Source organism: Cladophialophora bantiana (assembly GCF_000835475.1).
Source record: "Cladophialophora bantiana CBS 173.52 unplaced genomic scaffold supercont1.5, whole genome shotgun sequence".
Taxonomy (NCBI): Eukaryota; Fungi; Ascomycota; class Eurotiomycetes; order Chaetothyriales; family Herpotrichiellaceae; genus Cladophialophora; species Cladophialophora bantiana.
In genome coordinates this window covers 281,673-301,170 of record NW_015971579.1, presented here as the reverse complement: position 1 = coordinate 301,170, position 19,498 = coordinate 281,673, and the positions used below count along the sequence as shown (strand labels likewise).

The 19,498-nt window shown below is 52.3% G+C and overlaps 7 protein-coding genes across 7 annotated transcripts; 3 read left to right on the top strand and 4 right to left on the bottom strand.

The window, feature by feature from the left end:
• Positions 1–142: 142 nt before the first annotated feature.
• Positions 143–961, top strand: Z519_03698 (uncharacterized protein; the record flags this gene model as incomplete). Its single annotated transcript, XM_016761445.1, has 1 exon — positions 143–961. One exon carries the CDS (start codon positions 143–145, stop codon positions 959–961), a length of 819 nt encoding a protein of 272 aa, XP_016621783.1.
• A 383-nt stretch (positions 962–1,344) lies between these two features.
• Positions 1,345–3,117, top strand: Z519_03697 (uncharacterized protein; the record flags this gene model as incomplete). Its single annotated transcript, XM_016761444.1, has 1 exon — positions 1,345–3,117. The coding sequence occupies one exon, from the start codon at positions 1,345–1,347 to the stop codon at positions 3,115–3,117; it is 1,773 nt and encodes a 590-aa protein (XP_016621782.1).
• Positions 3,118–3,688: 571 nt separating this feature from the next.
• Z519_03696 (uncharacterized protein) lies at positions 3,689–5,263 on the top strand (the record flags this gene model as incomplete). Its single annotated transcript, XM_016761443.1, has 1 exon — positions 3,689–5,263. One exon carries the CDS (start codon positions 3,689–3,691, stop codon positions 5,261–5,263), a length of 1,575 nt encoding a protein of 524 aa, XP_016621781.1.
• A 309-nt stretch (positions 5,264–5,572) lies between these two features.
• Z519_03695 (uncharacterized protein) lies at positions 5,573–6,520 on the bottom strand (the record flags this gene model as incomplete). Its single annotated transcript, XM_016761442.1, has 1 exon — positions 5,573–6,520. The coding sequence occupies one exon, from the start codon at positions 6,518–6,520 to the stop codon at positions 5,573–5,575; it is 948 nt and encodes a 315-aa protein (XP_016621780.1).
• Positions 6,521–7,765: 1,245 nt separating this feature from the next.
• Positions 7,766–9,747, bottom strand: Z519_03694 (uncharacterized protein; the record flags this gene model as incomplete). The annotated part of the gene is made up of 4 exons (XM_016761441.1): positions 7,766–8,684; positions 8,744–8,859; positions 8,907–9,193; positions 9,354–9,747. The coding sequence occupies 4 exons, from the start codon at positions 9,745–9,747 to the stop codon at positions 7,766–7,768; spliced, it is 1,716 nt and encodes a 571-aa protein (XP_016621779.1).
• An 895-nt stretch (positions 9,748–10,642) lies between these two features.
• On the bottom strand, positions 10,643–11,948 carry Z519_03693 (uncharacterized protein; the record flags this gene model as incomplete). Its single annotated transcript, XM_016761440.1, has 2 exons — positions 10,643–11,707; positions 11,766–11,948. 2 exons carry the CDS (start codon positions 11,946–11,948, stop codon positions 10,643–10,645), a joined length of 1,248 nt encoding a protein of 415 aa, XP_016621778.1.
• A 1,102-nt stretch (positions 11,949–13,050) lies between these two features.
• Z519_03692 (uncharacterized protein) lies at positions 13,051–15,231 on the bottom strand (the record flags this gene model as incomplete). The annotated part of the gene is made up of 2 exons (XM_016761439.1): positions 13,051–14,921; positions 14,997–15,231. 2 exons carry the CDS (start codon positions 15,229–15,231, stop codon positions 13,051–13,053), a joined length of 2,106 nt encoding a protein of 701 aa, XP_016621777.1.
• Between the last annotated feature and the right edge of the window lie 4,267 nt (positions 15,232–19,498).

The following is a 19,498-nucleotide window of genomic DNA, read 5'->3' as shown; positions in this document are numbered from 1 at the left end:
AGGCCTCTTCTCTCCCAGAACAACGCGATTTGCGTGGATTCTCGCTTCGATCAGAGGAGCATCACAAATCACCAGGCTCTTCACAGCATCAGCCACAACGGACAACTCTGGCATACAATCCAAGACAACCAACGAACCAATCATGCATCTCGTCCTCTCGCGCCTTGAGCCGCGAGACCTCGACGCCATAGTCCCCATGATGTTCGAGTCATTCCGCAAGATCGACCTGGCCAATGTTTTCTTTGGAAGAAAGTCACCTGCCAGTTACGCATACTCCAAGAGGACGCTCCTCAACGGCTTGCAGAATGACCCGGCAGACGCGTTTCTCAAAATCGAGGACCTCGATGCCGAAGTCGACGTGAATGTGCTTGACGAGCATGGTAATGCAATTGCCACGGAGCGCAGGAAAAGAATCGTGTGTGCGAGTAATTGGAAGATCTACCCGACCTACGTGATGCCCAAGGAGGAACAAGACACAGTCAAGAAGACCGACAGCCAAACGAATGGTGAGACCGAGACAGCCAGGAAAGAAGAGGCAAAGAAAGAGCCTGCCTTCTCTTACCTCGAAACCGAGCAGGAACGGGCTGATGCCGCCTTTCTAATGGAGGACTTCCTGACTCGTCGCCGGCGCGAATGCACCGAAGGTCACGTCCTCTGCTTCCTGCTCTTCACAGACCCAGACTATCAGGGTCAAGGCTGCGGACGCATGATGATGCAATGGGGAAATGATGTCGCTGATGCGCTGATGCTGCCATGTTGGATTGAAGCTTCTCCTGAAGGCGAACTGCTGTACAAGCAAGTGGGATATGAGGGAAGAGAGAGGGTGAGGATCCAGACCCCGAGCTTCTTGAGCGAGTATCTACACATGCGAAGGCCGGCGATGGTAGAGCGGATCAGGCTGGAAGGGAAAAAGACTTTGGTCAGGGAGCCGATAGAAAAGATGGTCAATGGGGGCGCATGAATTCGTGTGCCTTTCGCGTATTGATCTCTACTCGGTAGAACTCGCAGTATCTCTTATACACAGGTTGTGTCGCCTGATATGTTTTGTATGTTTTTGTTGAGAGTAGAGAAAATTTCTTGCGGCCCTAAAAACATGTGCTTCGTACGTCATTGCTTCCCCCAACTCTGGTGACTCCGCAAATTTCTCGTTCTTTGCCATCGTGTGACCGGTGATTCTATCCCCCGAAATCTGGTGACCATATGGGTCAAGGGTTCAAGCGATCAATCATTCTTGGTCCTGGGCTCGATGCCCCATCTTCTATCGTAGAGATTTAGACGCCGCCTCGAAGAACAGACAGCATCCTGCGGTCCATGTCGGTACAGTAGCCCTCAAATAGATCGCTCATGCGAATCAACAACAGCCCCCTCGCCTCCCTCAGAGGCCGTGCCACCTGGACGTGTCCTCGCTGCAAGAACCTACAGACGCCATTCGACAAGCCACGAAGGGGTTTCGACTCCCATCGAAGACCGGCCAAGGTGGTGAGGCCGCGTCAGGCCGTGTACTGGGCGGCGGCAGGTGGATCTGCAGGTGCAAGTCTGTTGTTGTTTGGAGATGATATCAAGCATGGCTGGCTCGCCGCAGAGAGGACCGGAAGGGTGATTTCTACGCTGGCAGTGTGTATAAATGAGTATGGCGCCTCCTGTCTTCCCAGACAGCTCGGAGAAGAAAGACTGACAAGGATCAGCTACCGCGTCACACTCAACGAACAGCACGATGACCCCGAAGAGCACACCAAAAGTCTCAAAGCTTGCCACAAACGATGCGCCGACCGAACGCTGAAGGCCATGGAGGCCAATGGTTCGATATTCATAAAGCTTGGCCAACACATCTCGTCGATGGGATATCTGCTGCCTACCGAATATACCGAGACCTTCGTCCCGCTGCAGGACAAATGCCCCGTCTCATCCTACGAGTCGATCGAAGAGATGTATCTGAGAGACACGGGCCACCGAATAGAGGACCACTTTGACGACTTCTCGAGAGAACCAATTGGTGCCGCCTCATTGGCGCAGGTGCACCTGGCCATATTGAAGGACACCGGTCAGACGGTGGCGGTTAAGGTGCAACATCCCAGTCTCGAAGAATGGGTGCCCCTGGATCTGGCCTTGACGAGATTCACCTTCCGCACATTGAAGAGGGCGTTTCCCGACTACGATCTGGAATGGTTGAGTAATGAGATGGACTTCTCCCTGCCGCAAGAGTTGGATTTTAGGCTCGAGGGACAAAATGCGATGTACGCGAAGCAGTATTTCCAACGAAATACCCGGTTTCCCCTCGTTATCCCTCAAGTGATATCGGCCAACAAAAGAATTCTGGTCATGGAATATGTCATGGGAGCAAGGGTGGATAACTTACCCTACTTCAAAGTGCACAACATCTCGCGGGCCGAAGTGTCGGCGACGTTAGCGAGGATCTTCAATGTCATGATCTTTTCGAGAGGCGCGCCGTTGCATTGCGATCCGCACGCCGGAAATATTGCAATTCGCCACAATCCCAAGAGGAGGTATCCCTATAATTTCGACGTCATTCTCTATGACCACGGCTTATATCGAATGCCAGATGACAAGTTGAGAAGGGACTATGCAAAGCTTTGGCTTGCTGTGATCGATGCAGATGAGGAGAAGATGCGGAAATACGCCTACGAGGTTGCCGGGATCGGGGACAAAGAATTTCCCTTGTTCGCCTCCGCCATCACAGGCCGGGACTACCGGGTCCTGACTCGCAAGGAGATTACCACTTCGATGCGAGACGACCTTGAAAAGGAAGCCATCGGCGAGGTCTTTGGGGAAGATCTGCTTGCGCAACTTGTCCAACTTCTGGGTCATGTACCTCGCATTATCCTTCTGATACTGAAGACAAATGACCTCACAAGGAGTCTGGATGAGGCACTGGGTTCGACCCAGCCGATGAGGCCAATGCTCATTTTGGCCAAGTACGCGAGTTGGACTGTCTGGCAGGATGAAAAGGATATGATTCGGCGGAGGGGTAGTTTCTTCCGTCCGCACAATTTCTGGAAGCTTTTACGTGCCTGGCTGAACTTCATGAGGGTCGAGCTGAAGTTGTTCGGGTATGAGCGGTACTTGTCTCTACGGCGACACTTCGGTCTAGATGAGTGAGTGAGTTCACTTGGGCAAACGGATGTACTGGGTAGGGGAGGACTCGGTCAGGCTGTCGGCTGATTGATGTTAGCGAGGCGCTGGATAGCGTTAGTAGGAGGAAAGGGAAGTATAAATACCAAGAGTGGCCATGGTTTAATCAGCCTTGTCAAATATACAATATACGGGCGCCCAGCCTTGCGCAGCCTTGCCATGTGGTCAGCGGGGATCCTGATTGGCCAGTCACGCTCTTGCCGTAAGGCTCGTGTCGTTCCTGCTTCGACTCTGTCGTGAGATTCAAACATCATCGCAACTTCTGCCTCGCCTTCTGTCACTCTGTCAACACCTTCCTTCTTCCTTTTCCTTCCTCTACGACTTACAACCGCAGATCTGCATTATGGTAATCCTCAGCATCCAATCTTGCCCACTTGATACGGAAGCGAGCAGGAGTCATTTTCTCAGAATTTGCATTTCATAGCCATAACGACACATTCGACGCATCTACTCCGGTCACCATTACTACTAGCCTCGCTCTCTTTCTGCTTGGAGCTGTCGTCTTTCGTTCTACCCGTACCCCTTGTATTCCATCACCATGATCAATTTAGGCCTTCAACGGATCACCCAGTTGCTCAATCCCCTTTTCAGTACACATCCGACCCTTCCCTGGAAAGCAGTCCACATCGCCGGGACTAATGGCAAAGGCAGTGTCGCAGCTATGGTCTCTACTTTCCTCGGCCACTTGGGCTACAAGGTTGGGCGATTTACCTCGCCCCACCTCATCGATCGATGGGACGGCATTACCCTGAACAAAGTTGTTGTCGAGCCAGACAGATTCCTCCGTGTCGAGCAAGACTTCCGCCAACGGAGCATTGATGAAGACATCAACGCGTCGGAATTCGAGATTCTCACGGCCACGGCTTTCCAGCTATTCACGGACGAAGAGGTAGATGTTGCTGTCATTGAATGTGGACTTGGCGGCCGTCTTGACGCCACCAATGTGTTGAGACCCAAGGATGTGGTGGTCAGCGTCTTAACCAAGGTTGGGCTAGATCATACTGATTTCTTGGGCGACTCGCTCGAGGCCATTACAAGGGAAAAAGTGGGAATCTTTAAGCTGGGGGTGCCTGTCGTGCTTGACCAGACCAATCAGAGAAGCGTCATCGATGTGGCTGAAAACCGGTTGAAAGAGCTGGGTTGGGGAGAAAATGGGGCAGAAGGTGTTTACGTTTCTGTCGAGGAAAGAAGGCATGAATTTGACGAGGCCATCTGGGATATGGGTCTGTCAAAACATTCAGGTCAGAACCTGTATCTTGCCTACTCCTGTTTTCGAAAGGCAGAGGAGCGTCTCGCTGCTTTTTACGGAGACAGACCGCATCACGCCAGGAGGGAGCCTCCTCCCTCATCTGACTCACCTCGGCCAAATGCACAACCATCGGGAGATTCGCTTGTTGCTGCGGATGTAAGGCCCTCTGAAGCGGTGAGGGAATCTCTCGCAGTGCTGGTCGAACAAGCAGTAATGTCCCTCCCTGGACGCCTCCAATGGCTCACTCTCCCGCCGATATTGCTACCAGAGAATCTCCAAGATATGACGGCAAGGTTGCAAAACGACCGCATTGACGCGAAGGTCCTCCTTGACGGCGCGCACAATTCAATAGGAGCTGCAGCTTTGGCCGGCTACGTCAAGACACAGTTACGGCTCTCTAAGCCTGACCCCAGGACGAAGCCTCAGCCCAAGGACCCGCTGCCCGTCACATGGCTCTTGTCTGTCAAGAGCGACAAGAATGCTGATGAAATACTAGAGCGGCTGCTCCAACCTACTGATAATGTCGTGACGTGTTCTTTCGGCTCTGTCGACGGAATGCCGTGGGTGAAGAGCATGGGAGCCATTGAGCTAGCGGAGATCGCCAGGAGATACACGAGTGGAGTGGTTGAGGCTCTTTGTGACGAGTATGTTGAAACTCTTATCGGTCACGGTGATCAACCTACTCCGGATGAGAAGATGAGAATCATTATCAGGCAAGCGGTCAGTGTCGCCTCGAGAGCGTCGGAAGACGATTCGTCGTTGCGGCTGTGTATCACCGGGAGCTTATACCTGGTGGGCGACGTTTTGAGGTGTATCCAGAATTCGGGCGGGTCAATCACTGACGAGTGCCTCCCGCCAGTTTAGAAGCCTTGCAGGAGAGCTTATGGGATATTTCCCAAAAAAAGGAAGTATGCGGAGACAGAGGAATAACACCACACGTACGAATAAGAGACATTTGCAGAGGGTCGATTCCTTCACGGATGGAAAGGCACCCATGGCCGGATATGAGCTTGACCAACTTCACAAAGAGCTTCACATACGTTTAGCAACAAGAGGATTTACTAGTGGGGAGGCATATGGGATGCTTGAGTCAGATTCCAGATTTATCTTCTCACCAAGCTTAGCAAGTGGATGCGGTCCAAGCAACCCTAATACAGGGGAATGCCACCATGTTTATACAACGGCAGCCTCGCCCTTGCTCATTCCGGCCACTTCCTTGCCATCGCTGGCACCGATTCCGCCCGTCCCAGCAGGCCTAACCATGACAACCTGACAATACCACCCTTCTCCCCTCCTTCCACCGTCCTGCTTCAATCTCTGCTCCGAAAATTCAACTCCTCTATCCCCTCCATTTTCCCACCGTTGGAGATCAGCCCATATCTCCGCTCCTCCCTGTTCGTCTCTTTCTTCATTGGCGTTGAATCTCCGAAATCCCACAGACTGGTAGACTCCGATACCCTTGGGTGACGCTTCAAGCATGCTGGGCCACCCCCGGCGGTCTGCCTCTTCGCATGCAAGACGCATGAGCATCCCGCCTGCGCCGCGACGGTGGTGGTTGGGGTCGGTGTACAGGTTGTCTACGAGCACGTGGGAGCCGAGGGCACAGCTGAGACGCGTGCGTGAGCGGACGAGATGCGACCAGGTGTCCGAAGCGAGCGCCGCGTGCGAGTAGGGTGGCCATGATCGTTCAGCGTTTGAGGAAGAGGATGTCGGCTTTGGTTCTGCTGTGCTAGTGGTGGCAGAGGACGGAGGGAAGAGATCGGTGTCGATGAAGTAATACTTGATCGCGGCGATGACTTTGCCCTTGGGCGTCGTCGTTGGCGTCCCTTGTCCTTGAGCATCCCCATCATCCTCCGTCGTTCTCTCCACAACCTCCTCGTCAGCTGGCAACGCATCGTCCAAGACCACGGCAAACCGACAATTTTTTTCTTCGCGAAACGCCCGCGAATGCCGCTCCAGAATCGACGCGAGATAGCCCGGATAGGCGTCAGGCGGGCCATAGTAGATGGCCCGCATGAGCGGAACGGTCAGCCATGCTGCGAGATGGACCCGCGCGATGGCCGGCAGGTAAAGGTGGTCGACCGGGTTGGAGGGCGAGAGTTGATGGACGTGGAGGGTCATGGTGGCCGCCTGTGGGATAGGTGCTGCCGGCCAGGGGTGGAGGATATATGATGAACCTTTAGGTATCGTTGATTGTCGAAAGTTTTCAACCGTGCTCCCTTTTACCTCGCTAGATACCTACCCACCTATATATCTATGGTATTCCTGTTCTGGCTCTCGTAAAGGGCAGGTGTTTTTGTGGATGGAATCACGTAGTAAATCTATACCACCCTGGTCTATATGTGTGTATCTATATGCGTAGTGAGTAGGTGAGTAAGTGAGTGAGTCATAGTACTATCCCCCCTTGTTCAGCGGATTTGAGCGGTTCTGTGTACTGACTACTACCCAGTAGTACATAATACTCCGTACAAGGCATTTGGCCGCCCGATCAAATCGAGGTATTACATAGTTGGTTAGTCGGTAGCCCAGTCCAGCGGGGGAAATGTACCCGGTTACGCGCGTGCGTGCGTGTGGGGAAAAGACTCGCGTGTTGTGGAAATGGGACCCCTGACATTTCTGAGACTAGTAGACCAGAGATGGAGGGGAGGGAGGGTGGAGGAGTCGTAGGACATGTTAGGAGCTTTGAATAGAGCCGCGGCGCTCGATAGATGGGGGAGGAGGGGAATATATATCTCGACATATGATATATCACCTATAGTAGACGCTACGGACTAAGCTCTATGATATAGATAGATTTTCCGCATAATTGCACTATTATACTGATTGATTCGTCGGCGCGCCGGTTAGTCAACCCTACCCTTCCCCCATCTTTTTCTCCCCCCCCCCTCTTATGCTCCTGCTCTGATCTTCTGGCTATGTGGATAGACGATGAACTAAAAAGTGGAGGCGAGAGGACTCGGCGGCGCATGGAATGTGGAACAGAGCTGAGAAAGAGAGTAGAGTAATGGAGGGACTTAATGGAAGTATCAGGTAATAGCCTTTTTGCTGGGTTTGCTCTCTGAGCCCTGAGCCTGATGCCCCAGCCTGAGCCCCGGGCTGAACTTGGTTTTGAGAGTCCTATGTATCAGGATGAATGTACATACCTCGCTCGAAGATGAGACTTGGGGAGAGAGTGATGGAGAGAGGAATGCGCCATTTAGCACTGTACAGTATCGTGCCATGCCGTGCCATGTCATGTAATACTATACTGGGCCATGTGGTCCTGTGCCATACCGTGCGATGCGATATCATCTTCCTTCTCTTCACTCCCTTCCTTTCGACCTGGTGTTATGTTCGATCGTGCTCGCGCACATAATTGTGCATCACTCACGGTCGTGATTGATGTGGAGCTTGCCGCGGTCTCCGTGGCGGCTCCCGCGACGTGTTAGAGGTCTGCCACCTCTGCAAACTTCGCAGTGTCTTCTTGTCTGCACCGTAGAGGTAATACCCTCTCAGACAGGCCGTGAGTCTCTCCAGGTTCTTCTTCTCTCCTTCTCCTCCACCATCATCATCGTAGTCCTTCTCCATCCACTCGATCAAATGCCCCATGAACGGGATCTCGAGACGCCACGGGCTGAAGCTCGACGCCGACCCGATCGCCACCATGGTCCACAGCGTGACTTCGCGCTCAGTGACTAAATTGGGATCGTTTGGATTGCTGGGCTGGGACAGCTCGAGCGCCACGTTCGATAGGATCTCCAGATAGGGATGGCGGATCTTGGCGATCGTCGTGCTGGAGGATGAAGAGGAAGGGGATGACAATGACGACGATGACGATGACGGTGACGAAAACGGTGGCTTTGCCGGAGGCAGCAGTTGTGGTTGATTGTGGAAATTGAAGATGTAGATTAGCAAGGCGAGGAAGAGCCGATGATGCAGTGATTGCGGTCTGACTTCGTCAGTGATGCGGAGGACTCGACTGATTTCATTGAAGGCTTGATCGACGGGTCGAGGCGGGTGCGAGCTGCTGTCGTTTTCCTCGTCCTCGCCGAAGCCCCCGCGTTGCCTGCCACTCCGAACGAACTGCGGCTCCCTCGAGACTTGCTTGAATATCCGTTGCAGTATCTCGACCGTCTGCGTTGTGATGAGACCCTTACCGGCGATCACCGAGAAGAGTCCCTGGAATCCTCCCACCTGGGTTGACTTGACGGGGTCGTCCTCTTTGAACCTGACCAGGACATTGTCGTCGGTGGTGAGCTCACACACGAACCTGCCATGCAGGAGAAGTGGCAAGAAGAACTCGCTTCTACAGACAGTTTTTGTTAGTCGGCGAACTTGCAGAAAGGCTTGAACAGAATCGCGGACTTTAACAGTTCGTCCTGGAGCTCGGCGCTCAGCTTCCTTATACCACCTCGGGTCAACACCATTCTCTCTTTCGCCCGCTTGTGCATGGCATAAGCATGTAGATCGCCGTGTGCCACCTGGACTGTCAGTGAATTGCATTCTACATCGTCGCCGAGGTACTTACGTCGACGTCCATCAACCACAAAGCGGTCAAGATGGCAGCATCATCGTCTGCACTCTCGGCCGTCTCCACTTTGTGCCTGAGCTGCTTCAATGCTTCGCCTCGGTGGTACAGCGCCGTCCAGTGGGTGTTGCCAAACCCTTTGACGTCGATGTTGTAGTATACTTGACTCAAGGCGATCAGAGCGTGGAACAACTCGGAGTTATGCATGGCCACATTGAACCAAATGAGATAGCGGCTGGTCTCGACGGCGAGTGCAGGGCTGAAACGGGGAGTGAGAAATCGAATGACTGCAGCGGGAGAGAGGCTGTCAGTGCTTGCCTTTTGCACACGAACCTCTGCAATGGTGCTCCAGGGTGTAGATGCAAAGGGGCAGACATGGTGGTGTCCAGGAATGCTCCAAGACAAAAAAGTTCTCCTTTCGATTGAGCATGAGCTGGGAACACCCACAATAATCTACCAGAAATGGTACATAGGGTGTATAGCTGATCGGGTAGGTTGTGAACGGGTCCGCCACAGGGGTCCCCAGCGTGCAATCATTCCAAGGCTGGACTCCACAAGGAGTTGAGGCTAGTGTGGCCTCTTCGGGGTTTGTCGATGCAGGTCCTTGCGTCCCAATCCGAGGTATCTTCATTTTCGTTTTGGGATCTGTGGGCGGCGGTGTCTCTCCATCGGACCGTCGCACAAACGGACGATAGTGCGTCCGCTCCAGGACAATGCGCTTGGAAGTTGGGCGGTAGCTTTTCGAGGCGAATGACGAAACAGCACGGCGGTTCTGTCTGCTCTTCAGTTCGGTGGGATTGTTGTATGTGATGAAAACGTTATGCCGGGACGCGGGAGACATCTGGTATTGGCCTCTTTGGGGCCTGCGTCGTCCTTGGGCCAGGAACAAACGTGCTGGGATAGAACTGAGGAGACAGGAGCTGGTCCGGATGGAAGAGTAGATTATCAATGCAATATTTGACCGGCCTGGTCTTGACACACGGCTGCCCCCATAACAGAGTGCTCAGGCCATGTGCTCGTTCCAGCGCAATGAGATGAGGGGGAGGCGGCGATTCGCATTGCTTCAGACCTTTCAAGCTTTAATATATGCAGAGGTGCTCAGCTCTTCCCCCAGTCTAGCTAAGCCTTACCAGTAGCAAGGATCAAACAAGCAGGAGATTGGTTCTTCCTGTCAGAATCTTTTAAAAGCTGAGAAAGGGTCCGCGGACTTCTGGCGAATCTTTTCCCCGCTCAGTGACGATCCATAGTGATCCACGAGTGACTGAAGCAGGGGAAGGAATGGGAGGCCCGAGTCAGGAGGAGAGTACCTTGTAGGAGCACTACTGTCGAGTGTGTTGCAGCGTCTCGCCGCCTCGCCGCCTCGGAATTTTGGGGCCGAAACTGGAGCAGCAGGAGAAATCACGTAAGCAGGCCGCATTATAAAATGGAGACCACAAGCACCGTGCCACCGCGACGGACTCGGATTCTGCCCTACGGAAGGAACTAATGGTGCTTACTCTGGTCCTTTTGATTATTACTTAATAGCACGTCCCAGGATTGGGGGAAACCCTGGACGAAGGGGACGTGACGAGAGAATGCAACTAAGTACAGATGGAAAACCTTAGGTCACAAGCATGACTTTTGGGACAATGGTGGTGATAAAGGCCGTAGTGTGATGACGATAGAATGGCGATGACCACATCCTCGTATATCAATCGCTCATGTCCAGTCCAGGAAACCCTTGAAATCTATCTCACTCATTCTTCCGCCCACCGTCTTTCTCGTAGCGGCATTTCATGCCCTTGTTGGACCCGACTGCCGTCGTCCTCCGCCCTCCAGGCATAGTATTCGCCCAGTCGGACCTCGGCGTACGAAGCATAGTCGAAATCGATCTCGGAAATGGTGGCCTGGATCAGAGCCCAAACGCCCCAGTAGAAGCCGGGCATGCCACGATATCGGTCAACCTCATCGCACAAAACATCCAGCATGTTGCTGGGGACCCGGGTGTCGCTGTGGACTTTGTACGACTTGAGGTAGTCTTGGAGAAATTGACGGCGCATGGATCGGGTTGGCAGCATGTTGTAATCACAATCATAGCCCCCCCATTCGGCAAAGTGGTTGGCAATATCGAACGCTGCAGGACAAGGTGTGGCATATTCGTAGTCAATAAACGACACCTGCCTCGAGCCACCCGCCTTACTACTGGCACTGTTCGTTGGCAGCATGATAACATTTGCACTTAACAGGTCGCAATGGCCAAAGACCAACCCCGACGAGCCGGGACCTCGCTCATTGTCCAGGTCCTTGAACGACCGATCTAGTTCTTTCTGGAGCAGCTCCTTGCGCGTCTCTTGTTTGGGAGTGTTGCAGGGAAGAGCATGGACCCATTTCTGCATTACTGACCAGATATTTGGTACAGGCCGCCTCGAAGCAAGACTACCACTCGGGTCACGGCCGTTGACGCCATTCGAGACATTCTTCTTCTTCTCCTCCTCCTCCTCCACCACCACCACCACGGCGGAGATGGGCAGACGCGCATGCCACTCACCTAAGCGCTTCGCAACCGCGCGCCAGATAGGTTCACTGATCAGGTCCCGAGGAGTGCAGACTTGACCAATGATGAATCTGTATAGGAGCCCGTTCTTGAATCTTGCCAACAGCGGAGGGGCCAATCCTCGTTCTGCACACAAAGCATGTGATCGGGCCTCTCGATCTCGGTCGATGATTATTTCAGTGTGGTTGCCATAGGCACGGAGGAGGATAGAGTCGCGGTCGATTTCGGCTTCAGAAAGGCCTGGGGTGTGTTTTGCAATCTTGAGCAGCTAGATAGCAGCCATGAGCATGGGGCACGTGCCTGGTAAGTGAAGCAGAATAACCCACAGTGTTTGTGATGCCATCGGTGAACTTGACAATTTCAATTTTGCCGGGACTGTCCCTCCACTTTGGCTGTATTCTATAGACCAAGGCACGAGCCGAGTCGTCCAAGGACTCGTTATCAAAGGCCAAATCAATATATTGAAGGTGTGGGAGGTGGCCGTTGGAGATTTCAATGGGGGAGTCCATGGCCGCGCATGGCCCGTTGAGCGAAAGGGGAGCAATCGAGAACAGACAGGAGCGACAAGTCGGCGGAATCGTCAAGGTACAGTAGACAGGACGCAGGACGGTAAAAGTTAGATGAAAACCAGCCTTTTAAGGACGATGGTCGCAACGGGCAAAGTTGGAGGTGCGTGTTTCTTGGTGTGTGTTGTGGGTGCGCACTAATGACATAGCTGTGCTCGGTAGTGGTAGCGCAGCGGCGCAGGGGCGGCAGTCGATTGCTCTCTCCGTACCGTCCGTATTTTCTTTTTTGGAGAAGCCGCGAAGCCTCGAACAAGCCAGGAACAAGGTCCAAGGCCGAGTGAGCCACATGCCACGCACCCTCCCTCCTCCCTCTCCTCCTCACCCTTGTCGACAAAGACCAACCATGATCCTGGACACCTACCAAGAGAAACTGCCCCTCCTTGACGCAAGCGGCACGGGAACAAACCAAACGGAATCTGCTGCTCTTGTTTGCCTTCTCACCTTGTTCTTTTGATCAGGAGATCCAGGAACAAACGACCTGTGATACGAGTTTCCCTTGGCTGTTGCAGATGAGCTTGCTTACATGGTCACGGCCGCGTCGAACTCAACAGGGCCCTTCTCTCTCCCAATCTTCCAATCTCGACGCTGGCAACAGCGTGGTGCCGGTAACTGATGATGGTGATTGGCTTCAATGCCAGCACTAAAAGAATGAGTCTTTTGGGGAAAGGCCGCGCCTCATCTTCGCTGCCTCTCTGGCTATCTTCCTCCCCACAGAGAGACATGTTTCCCATCCAATTGAAGTCGGATGATTGAGGAACTTGCCTCTGCTGGTCAGACGTCAAAAACCACATGCAGGGAGAGGCCAGAGGTGCAAAGTCGCTCTGTGAAACTCTGGGAGAGGATCCAAGTCTGCATTGACGGGAGATTGGACAGCTGCGCGGTTGCAATTGTCCAAGAATACCAGAAATTTCAAGACTGAGTCTATCGAACTGGCCATTCTGATATTGAACAGGGATCCCAGCCTCGCCGGGCAGGACCTCCGCATTTTATTTCGTCGTCTATTCCACTCACGCATGCTTCTCTTGACCACAGCGAATCCTTAATCCTAGGGTTTGCTCTTCCCTTTTTTGGCCTTCTTCCTCTCAATCTTGTTCGCATCGACATCCACACGCTCGGCATCATCACTGTATCCTTCAATAGCTGATTTTATCTTCCCCTTTCCTTTCCGGTCGTCACTGCTGCCACCAATCTTCTCGAGAATGATTTCGGAGCCTCTGTTCTCCCGGTCCAATTTCCCCATATTCCTTCTCAGCACATCCATTAGTTCTTCTTTCATCCCAAAATCCTCAGCCTCTGACATTGCCACGATAACGAAACTGTTCGGTCCATTTGCCCAGGCCACGATTTCTTCATCTCCGCCCTTCGATTTGATTTTCTGGAACAACAGCTCATCAAATTTCAAAGGCGGGTTGACCAATTGGATTGCATTCGTTGCTTTGTTGAACCGTCCGCCTTGCACGAGGGCCTTGAGCATGCGGCCTACCGCTGGCGTAGCAAGAATCTTTTCGTTCTCTTCTTGCTGCTCTTTCCCTTCAACCTCCTGGGTCGCCAAATCTGCGATTGAACCTAGTGCGGCCTGTACATCGCCTACGCTAGCACATCCAAACACAGTCTCCACAATGAACTGACATCCAAAAGTCGACTGCGCGAGATATCTCGCCCGAGCCGCAATCAGGTCGAGGAGGGGTTGCGCGATGTTCCTCAACAGTTCCATACGGCGCGTCTCCGGGTCCTTCTTTGATGTTTCTTTCCTGATCTCACGAACCTCTGAAAGGAGTGCGGCAGTTTCATTCGAAATGAGCCACTTCGGTGCATCAGGAGACATGAGATAAAGCAGGGGAATGCGCGCAGTAAGATTTTCCGCCTGCGCGAGCAACTCCTGCTCTCTTGCTTCAGCCTCAAGGTCCTTGCTGAGAAGTTCCGGAAATATTGCCTTCGACATCATCACCGTGTCGTCAATAACTTCGTACGCCGTTAACAGCACATTATGCCCATGTTGATCACCCGCGAGGAGTTTAATATGCGTCTTGAAAAACTTCAATATCCCCCTTCGATCCTTGGAGTTTCCATGGGACAAGCATAGACAGAGCAATCGAGAGCCAGACTTCGTAAAGGCGAGGTTCTTGTAGATATCTCCTTCCTCATCGTCGCGGAGCATGGAGAAGAACTCGGTAATTTCCGGGCTTCTCGGTTTGCAGTTCAAGAAGTATTGCAGAAGAGCGTCGTGGAGGATGGTGAAACCCGTGGTCTTCTTTTGAACGAGGTGGTTGGTCATTTCGTGCAGGTGAGACATGATGGGGCCTCTCTTTTCGGGGTGTTCAGCGAGGATATCGGAAACTTCAGCTGTGACCCGCTCGTCATTGGATGTCTTGTGCGTCTTTGTCTTGCCGAAGATGACAAACTCGGGCCCGTACCATTCTCGGAGCATGATGGCCCTTTGTTGCTTTGTCGCGATAGTCCTGTAAATGTCGTCCACAATCCAACTTGCTTCGGGATGGCGAATCAACCTCTTCACATGACCGTAGAATTCTTCGACGACGGCATCACGACTACCTTCATCGCCGACAACCATTTTCGCTATCAGGAACTTGGCATACTTCGACTCCGCCAGCTCTCTGTAACTGCCTTTTAACTCCGTTGTGATCTGCCTCCTTTGCTGCGGAGTCGCATATTTTAATGCACATTGGATGACCCGCACCGAATCATGTTTGAACACGAAATCTTTAACTCGCCCTGAAATGATCTCAAAGAGCTCTTTGACCAGTTCGTCTCGTTCTTGTTTGGGAACATGGGATTTTCGGCGCAGACGCTCCCAGATCTTCTTCGAACGGGCGATGGAGTCAGCGTTGGGTTTGGCACCCTTGCGGTCTTTCGCGAGTGCCTTTTGTTTCGCATGGGCTTCGCGCGAGGTTTGGCCTGTTCATGGAGTTGAGTAAGCAAACATCGACCTATGTTTGGCCGATGACAGCAGCGCTGTCCTTGCGAACATACCATTTAAAAATGTCTCTGACTTGTTGGGAGGTCTATGGGCCGCGGGCCCATGCTCGTCCTTCAATTTCTTTGGTCTGTCTTCTGCTGAAACCGGCGCCGAAGCGTTCTTCGCCTGGTCCAAGCCTTCGAATCCTTCCGCAGGTGCATCCTTGACTTTCGCACGGTTCTTGTCAACCTTGGGCCTTTTTGAGACCTTGGAGTCGACGATATCACTTTGACGCTTGATTGCTGCCATCTTTGATCTCGATTCAATCGGCAACAAGTCTGCGGCCAAGTCGAGTTGTAGTACGAGATATTCCGTAGTAAATCACCCGAACTTTTTTTTTTTGACCGAGTTTCTGGCAAACATGACAAACTATGTGGGTGCGGTGATGCAGCGCTTGGCATGTTTGTTATGTGGGGTTTAAGTGTAGCTTTTCACCACGTCGCCTTGGTTGGTACCTAATTCACACTCCATGTTTCGTAATAGTTGGTATATTGACCCCATACCTCGTACTTGTAGGAGTTCTCTTGGCTGCTCCTCCTACTAGTTGACCCATAGCCATGCCGTATCTCCGAAGCACCTCCTCTCTGAAAATGAAAGGAAGCCCCGCGATGTTGCTTGTGCTTTTGCCCAGCGGATTGCTACGAGGTACAGCATTCTTGCCTACTCCCAGCCCCCACGACACTACGAGCACCAAACTGGCCCCACTGCAGTCGAGATTTGGTGAGTTATGCAAGTAAGCAGCGCTGCCTGAAGTCGCTCGCTCTCCATGGGCTTTGGAAAGCGGGTTATGGTGCTGAACTGGCTATAGCACTGCGCCCACACACTGGTGCTCCACGATCCGGATTCTCGAGCACTTCGCCATGACGCACGCGGATTTCCTCACAATGCACTGTGTATGTCAAGCTGAAGTCTACCAATCCCTTCACGTTCTTCTAGCTGCAGCTAGCCCACCAACATCTTAGTCTCCTAGAACAAAAATTTCGAGTATTTCGAGTATTTCGAGCCCACAATTCCACCGAGTCGTGTTTTTGGCGACAAGTTGAATCTTGCGATGGGACATAGATCTGGCCTTTGGATCGGATAGTTTTGCCAGGCGTACATGACCCTGGAGATTTGATGCGACCGCAAGCGGAGCCTTATCTGCCCGGAGGAAGCCAACACTTACAGCCGTCAATTTCTATCATCTTTTGCGGAAATGAATGATTACCACGCTCTTCTCGGATGTCCTCCCATGGAGAAGGTTTTCCATCAGTAATGTTTCACCAGGGGTTTAATTGCGTCGATTGTGCCTCCCAGATGGACAATATTTTGTTGATTAAGTGATCTGAAAACTGAATGCAGGCTTGCGCGGTGTGGATGCCTAGAGGGGGTGGGGTAACGAGTGTGCTGGGTTGTCACGTCGACCTACTCTGAGGCTGATGCATCCCGGGGTTGTGTGGGAGCGTTGCGTTCGTGTTTCACCAAACCTGGCTGGGCTCTGCCCGCAGTTTTGCTACAGGACGCACGAGCAAGAGTGGAACAGGTGCAAGGGAAAACATACGAGGCGTCGTCCAGCTCATGCATTGATGGGTGCTTCATATTCCCGTTTGCACGGAGCACTCTCTATACATCTCACTCACCACTTGGGTGCCACTGATCGCCCGGATGGACGACAAAGGCTCGCCCAAGCATCTGAGGTGTGCCCTGTGAATGGACTTTGTTTATAAGGTGAGAGTTCCATCTTTTCTCACAAAATTCCTTCTGCTTTTGGATGATCTTGACTTTATTCACTCCGCGCTCTCTCTCGGACGACGCATTCTGGCAGTCTTATGACCGTGAAATAAATGGTCCTTGCCATCCGAAGATCTTTGATGACGTTCGGGATGCACCTGAAACACTGGCGCTCGTATTCTATAGCCACCGAGCTGCGGCGTTGATGACAGAGTGCTCGATGGCGGCTGGTAGTAGTGCCGCTTGGCTCCGGAGCGTGGATGGTAGCCACCGATCATGGGGCTCGAAGATTCGGCTCGTCGACCGTTGTCGCCTAATTCTGGTACCTGAGAGACGACACGATCCAGGCTTGTCAAAGCCCAGCAAACGAGGCTGGTGGTGGGTGGCGACTGCGGCGGGCGCATGCAGAATTCAGGGGGCCCTCTGTTGTCGAGCAACGGGTTTTATGCAGGTCAGCCAACAACTCAGCACTCTAACCGATCTTTGACTTTCATGAAAACTTCTCAGCTTCACCGGTCTTTGTAGAGTCGGTTGAGGTCATCAAAACGGGAGCCGTATAAAAAGTGGATCCCTTTACTACAGTACCTGGATGAGGCAACAAAGGGATTTTCGCAGCAGACGAACTGCCTTGCTTCATCGCGCAGTTTCGAAAGAAGTATATATGGCAGATTGACACCTGACTCGGGGGTTAAGACCCTTCCCCCTCCTTCAGTTCCTTTCCTTCATTCTCGTTGCCTCTCTCGTGCGCAAAGCACGTCCGCTCCTTCTCTGGCTTATCTCTCTGCGTTGCGCTCTCGTGTTACTCTCTTAAGTCGGTCTATCTCTCCACACTGAGCCTACAGCTAGGGAAAACTTACTAAAACCATTGATTGCAAACTGCTAGATGCATTCAAACATGCAAGGTTTCTCTCCTTCAAGGTGGCCACCAGCGCCATCGCCGGCTCAAGCATTTATGTCTTCACCTATGACGGAATCAGCCAACCAAACTGGACAGGCTTGTATGGAGCGAGGTAGCCTATGCCATGGTCCACAATTGCCGGTTTACGAAGTGGAAAGAGCGTATGAGGACCTCCGCTCGATCGGATTGGATGAGAGACAAATCTCGGACCTTTGCAAACCCAATTACTTCAACTCGCTCAGGATAATAGCCCACGCAGACGAGAATGTGCGGCTTTGTGTCTGGCAGATGCGTCGACGTTCGAAATCACTGAAACTATCCCATGGGATAGAATCGCGTTATCCGTCGGGAGTTTCCAGCATCACATCCAACCCGTCTCAATTGTCCGCGTCGACGAGTTTGAGCACCTCTACGACCTATTCGTACACTTCAGGGTTCCAAGATTCACTCGAAGGGCAACTTCAGGCTCCGGTTTGGCACAACTGTCCCTGGGCAGATGAATGCAAGTATCTCTCTGGACCATGCTGCCCAGGGAACCATCACGGCACAGACTTTTATCGCCACCGGTTCTGAGCAGCGTCAACGCCAGGATTTCCATCAATAATGCATCAAGAACTCCCTCTGTATCTCATCCATATACCCCACTGGGTGCTGCCAGTGTCTCATGTGGCGCCAATGCCGGCGTCTCGCACGGCGCACCAAACCCAACCAGCTGCTATGGTGCAGATCATCACCGATCAACAACAGACAATAGACCATCTGCCCGCGTCTCTGATGTAATTCACCAGTGGAGTCACAAAAGGGCTGTCAGAAAGGACCAGATCAAGTATCCCTGTCCGGAACCAGATTGACAAAAATTGCATATTCATCTGTCAACATAATCAAGAATGTACATTTCGACCAACACACAAGCATGCCACATGGGCACGACACCACAGCGGCGGCCACGAGTGCAAGGAAGGTGATGCATATGTCAAGACGATCCTCAGTGAGAAGGAAAAGAAGTACTGGGGCTGTTCTGTTTGCGTGCACCTATCGAGAGATGTATCTCACGCCCACCACCACCTAAGCCATTTCAAAGACTACGCGGCGAGACCTGATGACATCAAAATCAAATTTTCGACCATTCTCCGGAGCTTGCTTTCGCAAGAAGCGACCAAAAGCAAATGGGAAGCGCGCTGTCTGGAGATCGGCATTGCCATCGAAGAGGGATATTGTGCCTCTGGCTGGCAGCCCTCCAGCTGCGAGGAAATTCGAAGGGCCCTCGAATATGGCGAATATCGAGGCTCGGATATTTCCATCCCCTCTGTCACGGAGCAGCTTCTCAATGACGTGGTTGCCTTGATGTTCAACGGCCGTAACCGGCATGCATTTAGCATGCCTGATTCCGATGGCGTTCTTAACCCTGCGAACTCGTAGCTTGATGTCAATACTTCTTCCACCTTCCTCGACACTACCGATAGCGATTTCCTCAACAGGTACTAGCCTTGATCGGCTTCATGATTCTGGGCGCCTTCAATCGTCCCTGTTTCAGTCCTTCTCGGATATCTTTGCTGTGCTTTTCTCTTGTATGTTCTGGTTAACGTTTTATCCTTGCACCTGGAGGATGTATGTTGGTACCGGATTGTTTGGAAATTCTTTGGACCTTTTACTGTTGTGCGCGGTTTGCATTCGACGGCCTAACACGACCTCGACGTTCTTATGATGGACGGAACATCCTAGACCGACCCTAGAATGTTGCAAGATACTTAATCATGTAACTATACTCTGGGCTGGTATTGTGTGATATATGAATTGCCTTCATACCCTGTACTAGGATTGTGTTGTCAACTGTATTTGGTATGGAATGGACACTTTCTTTTCAAGTTGCAATGTATTTTTTAAGGATGGCAGCAGTAGCAATTCTCT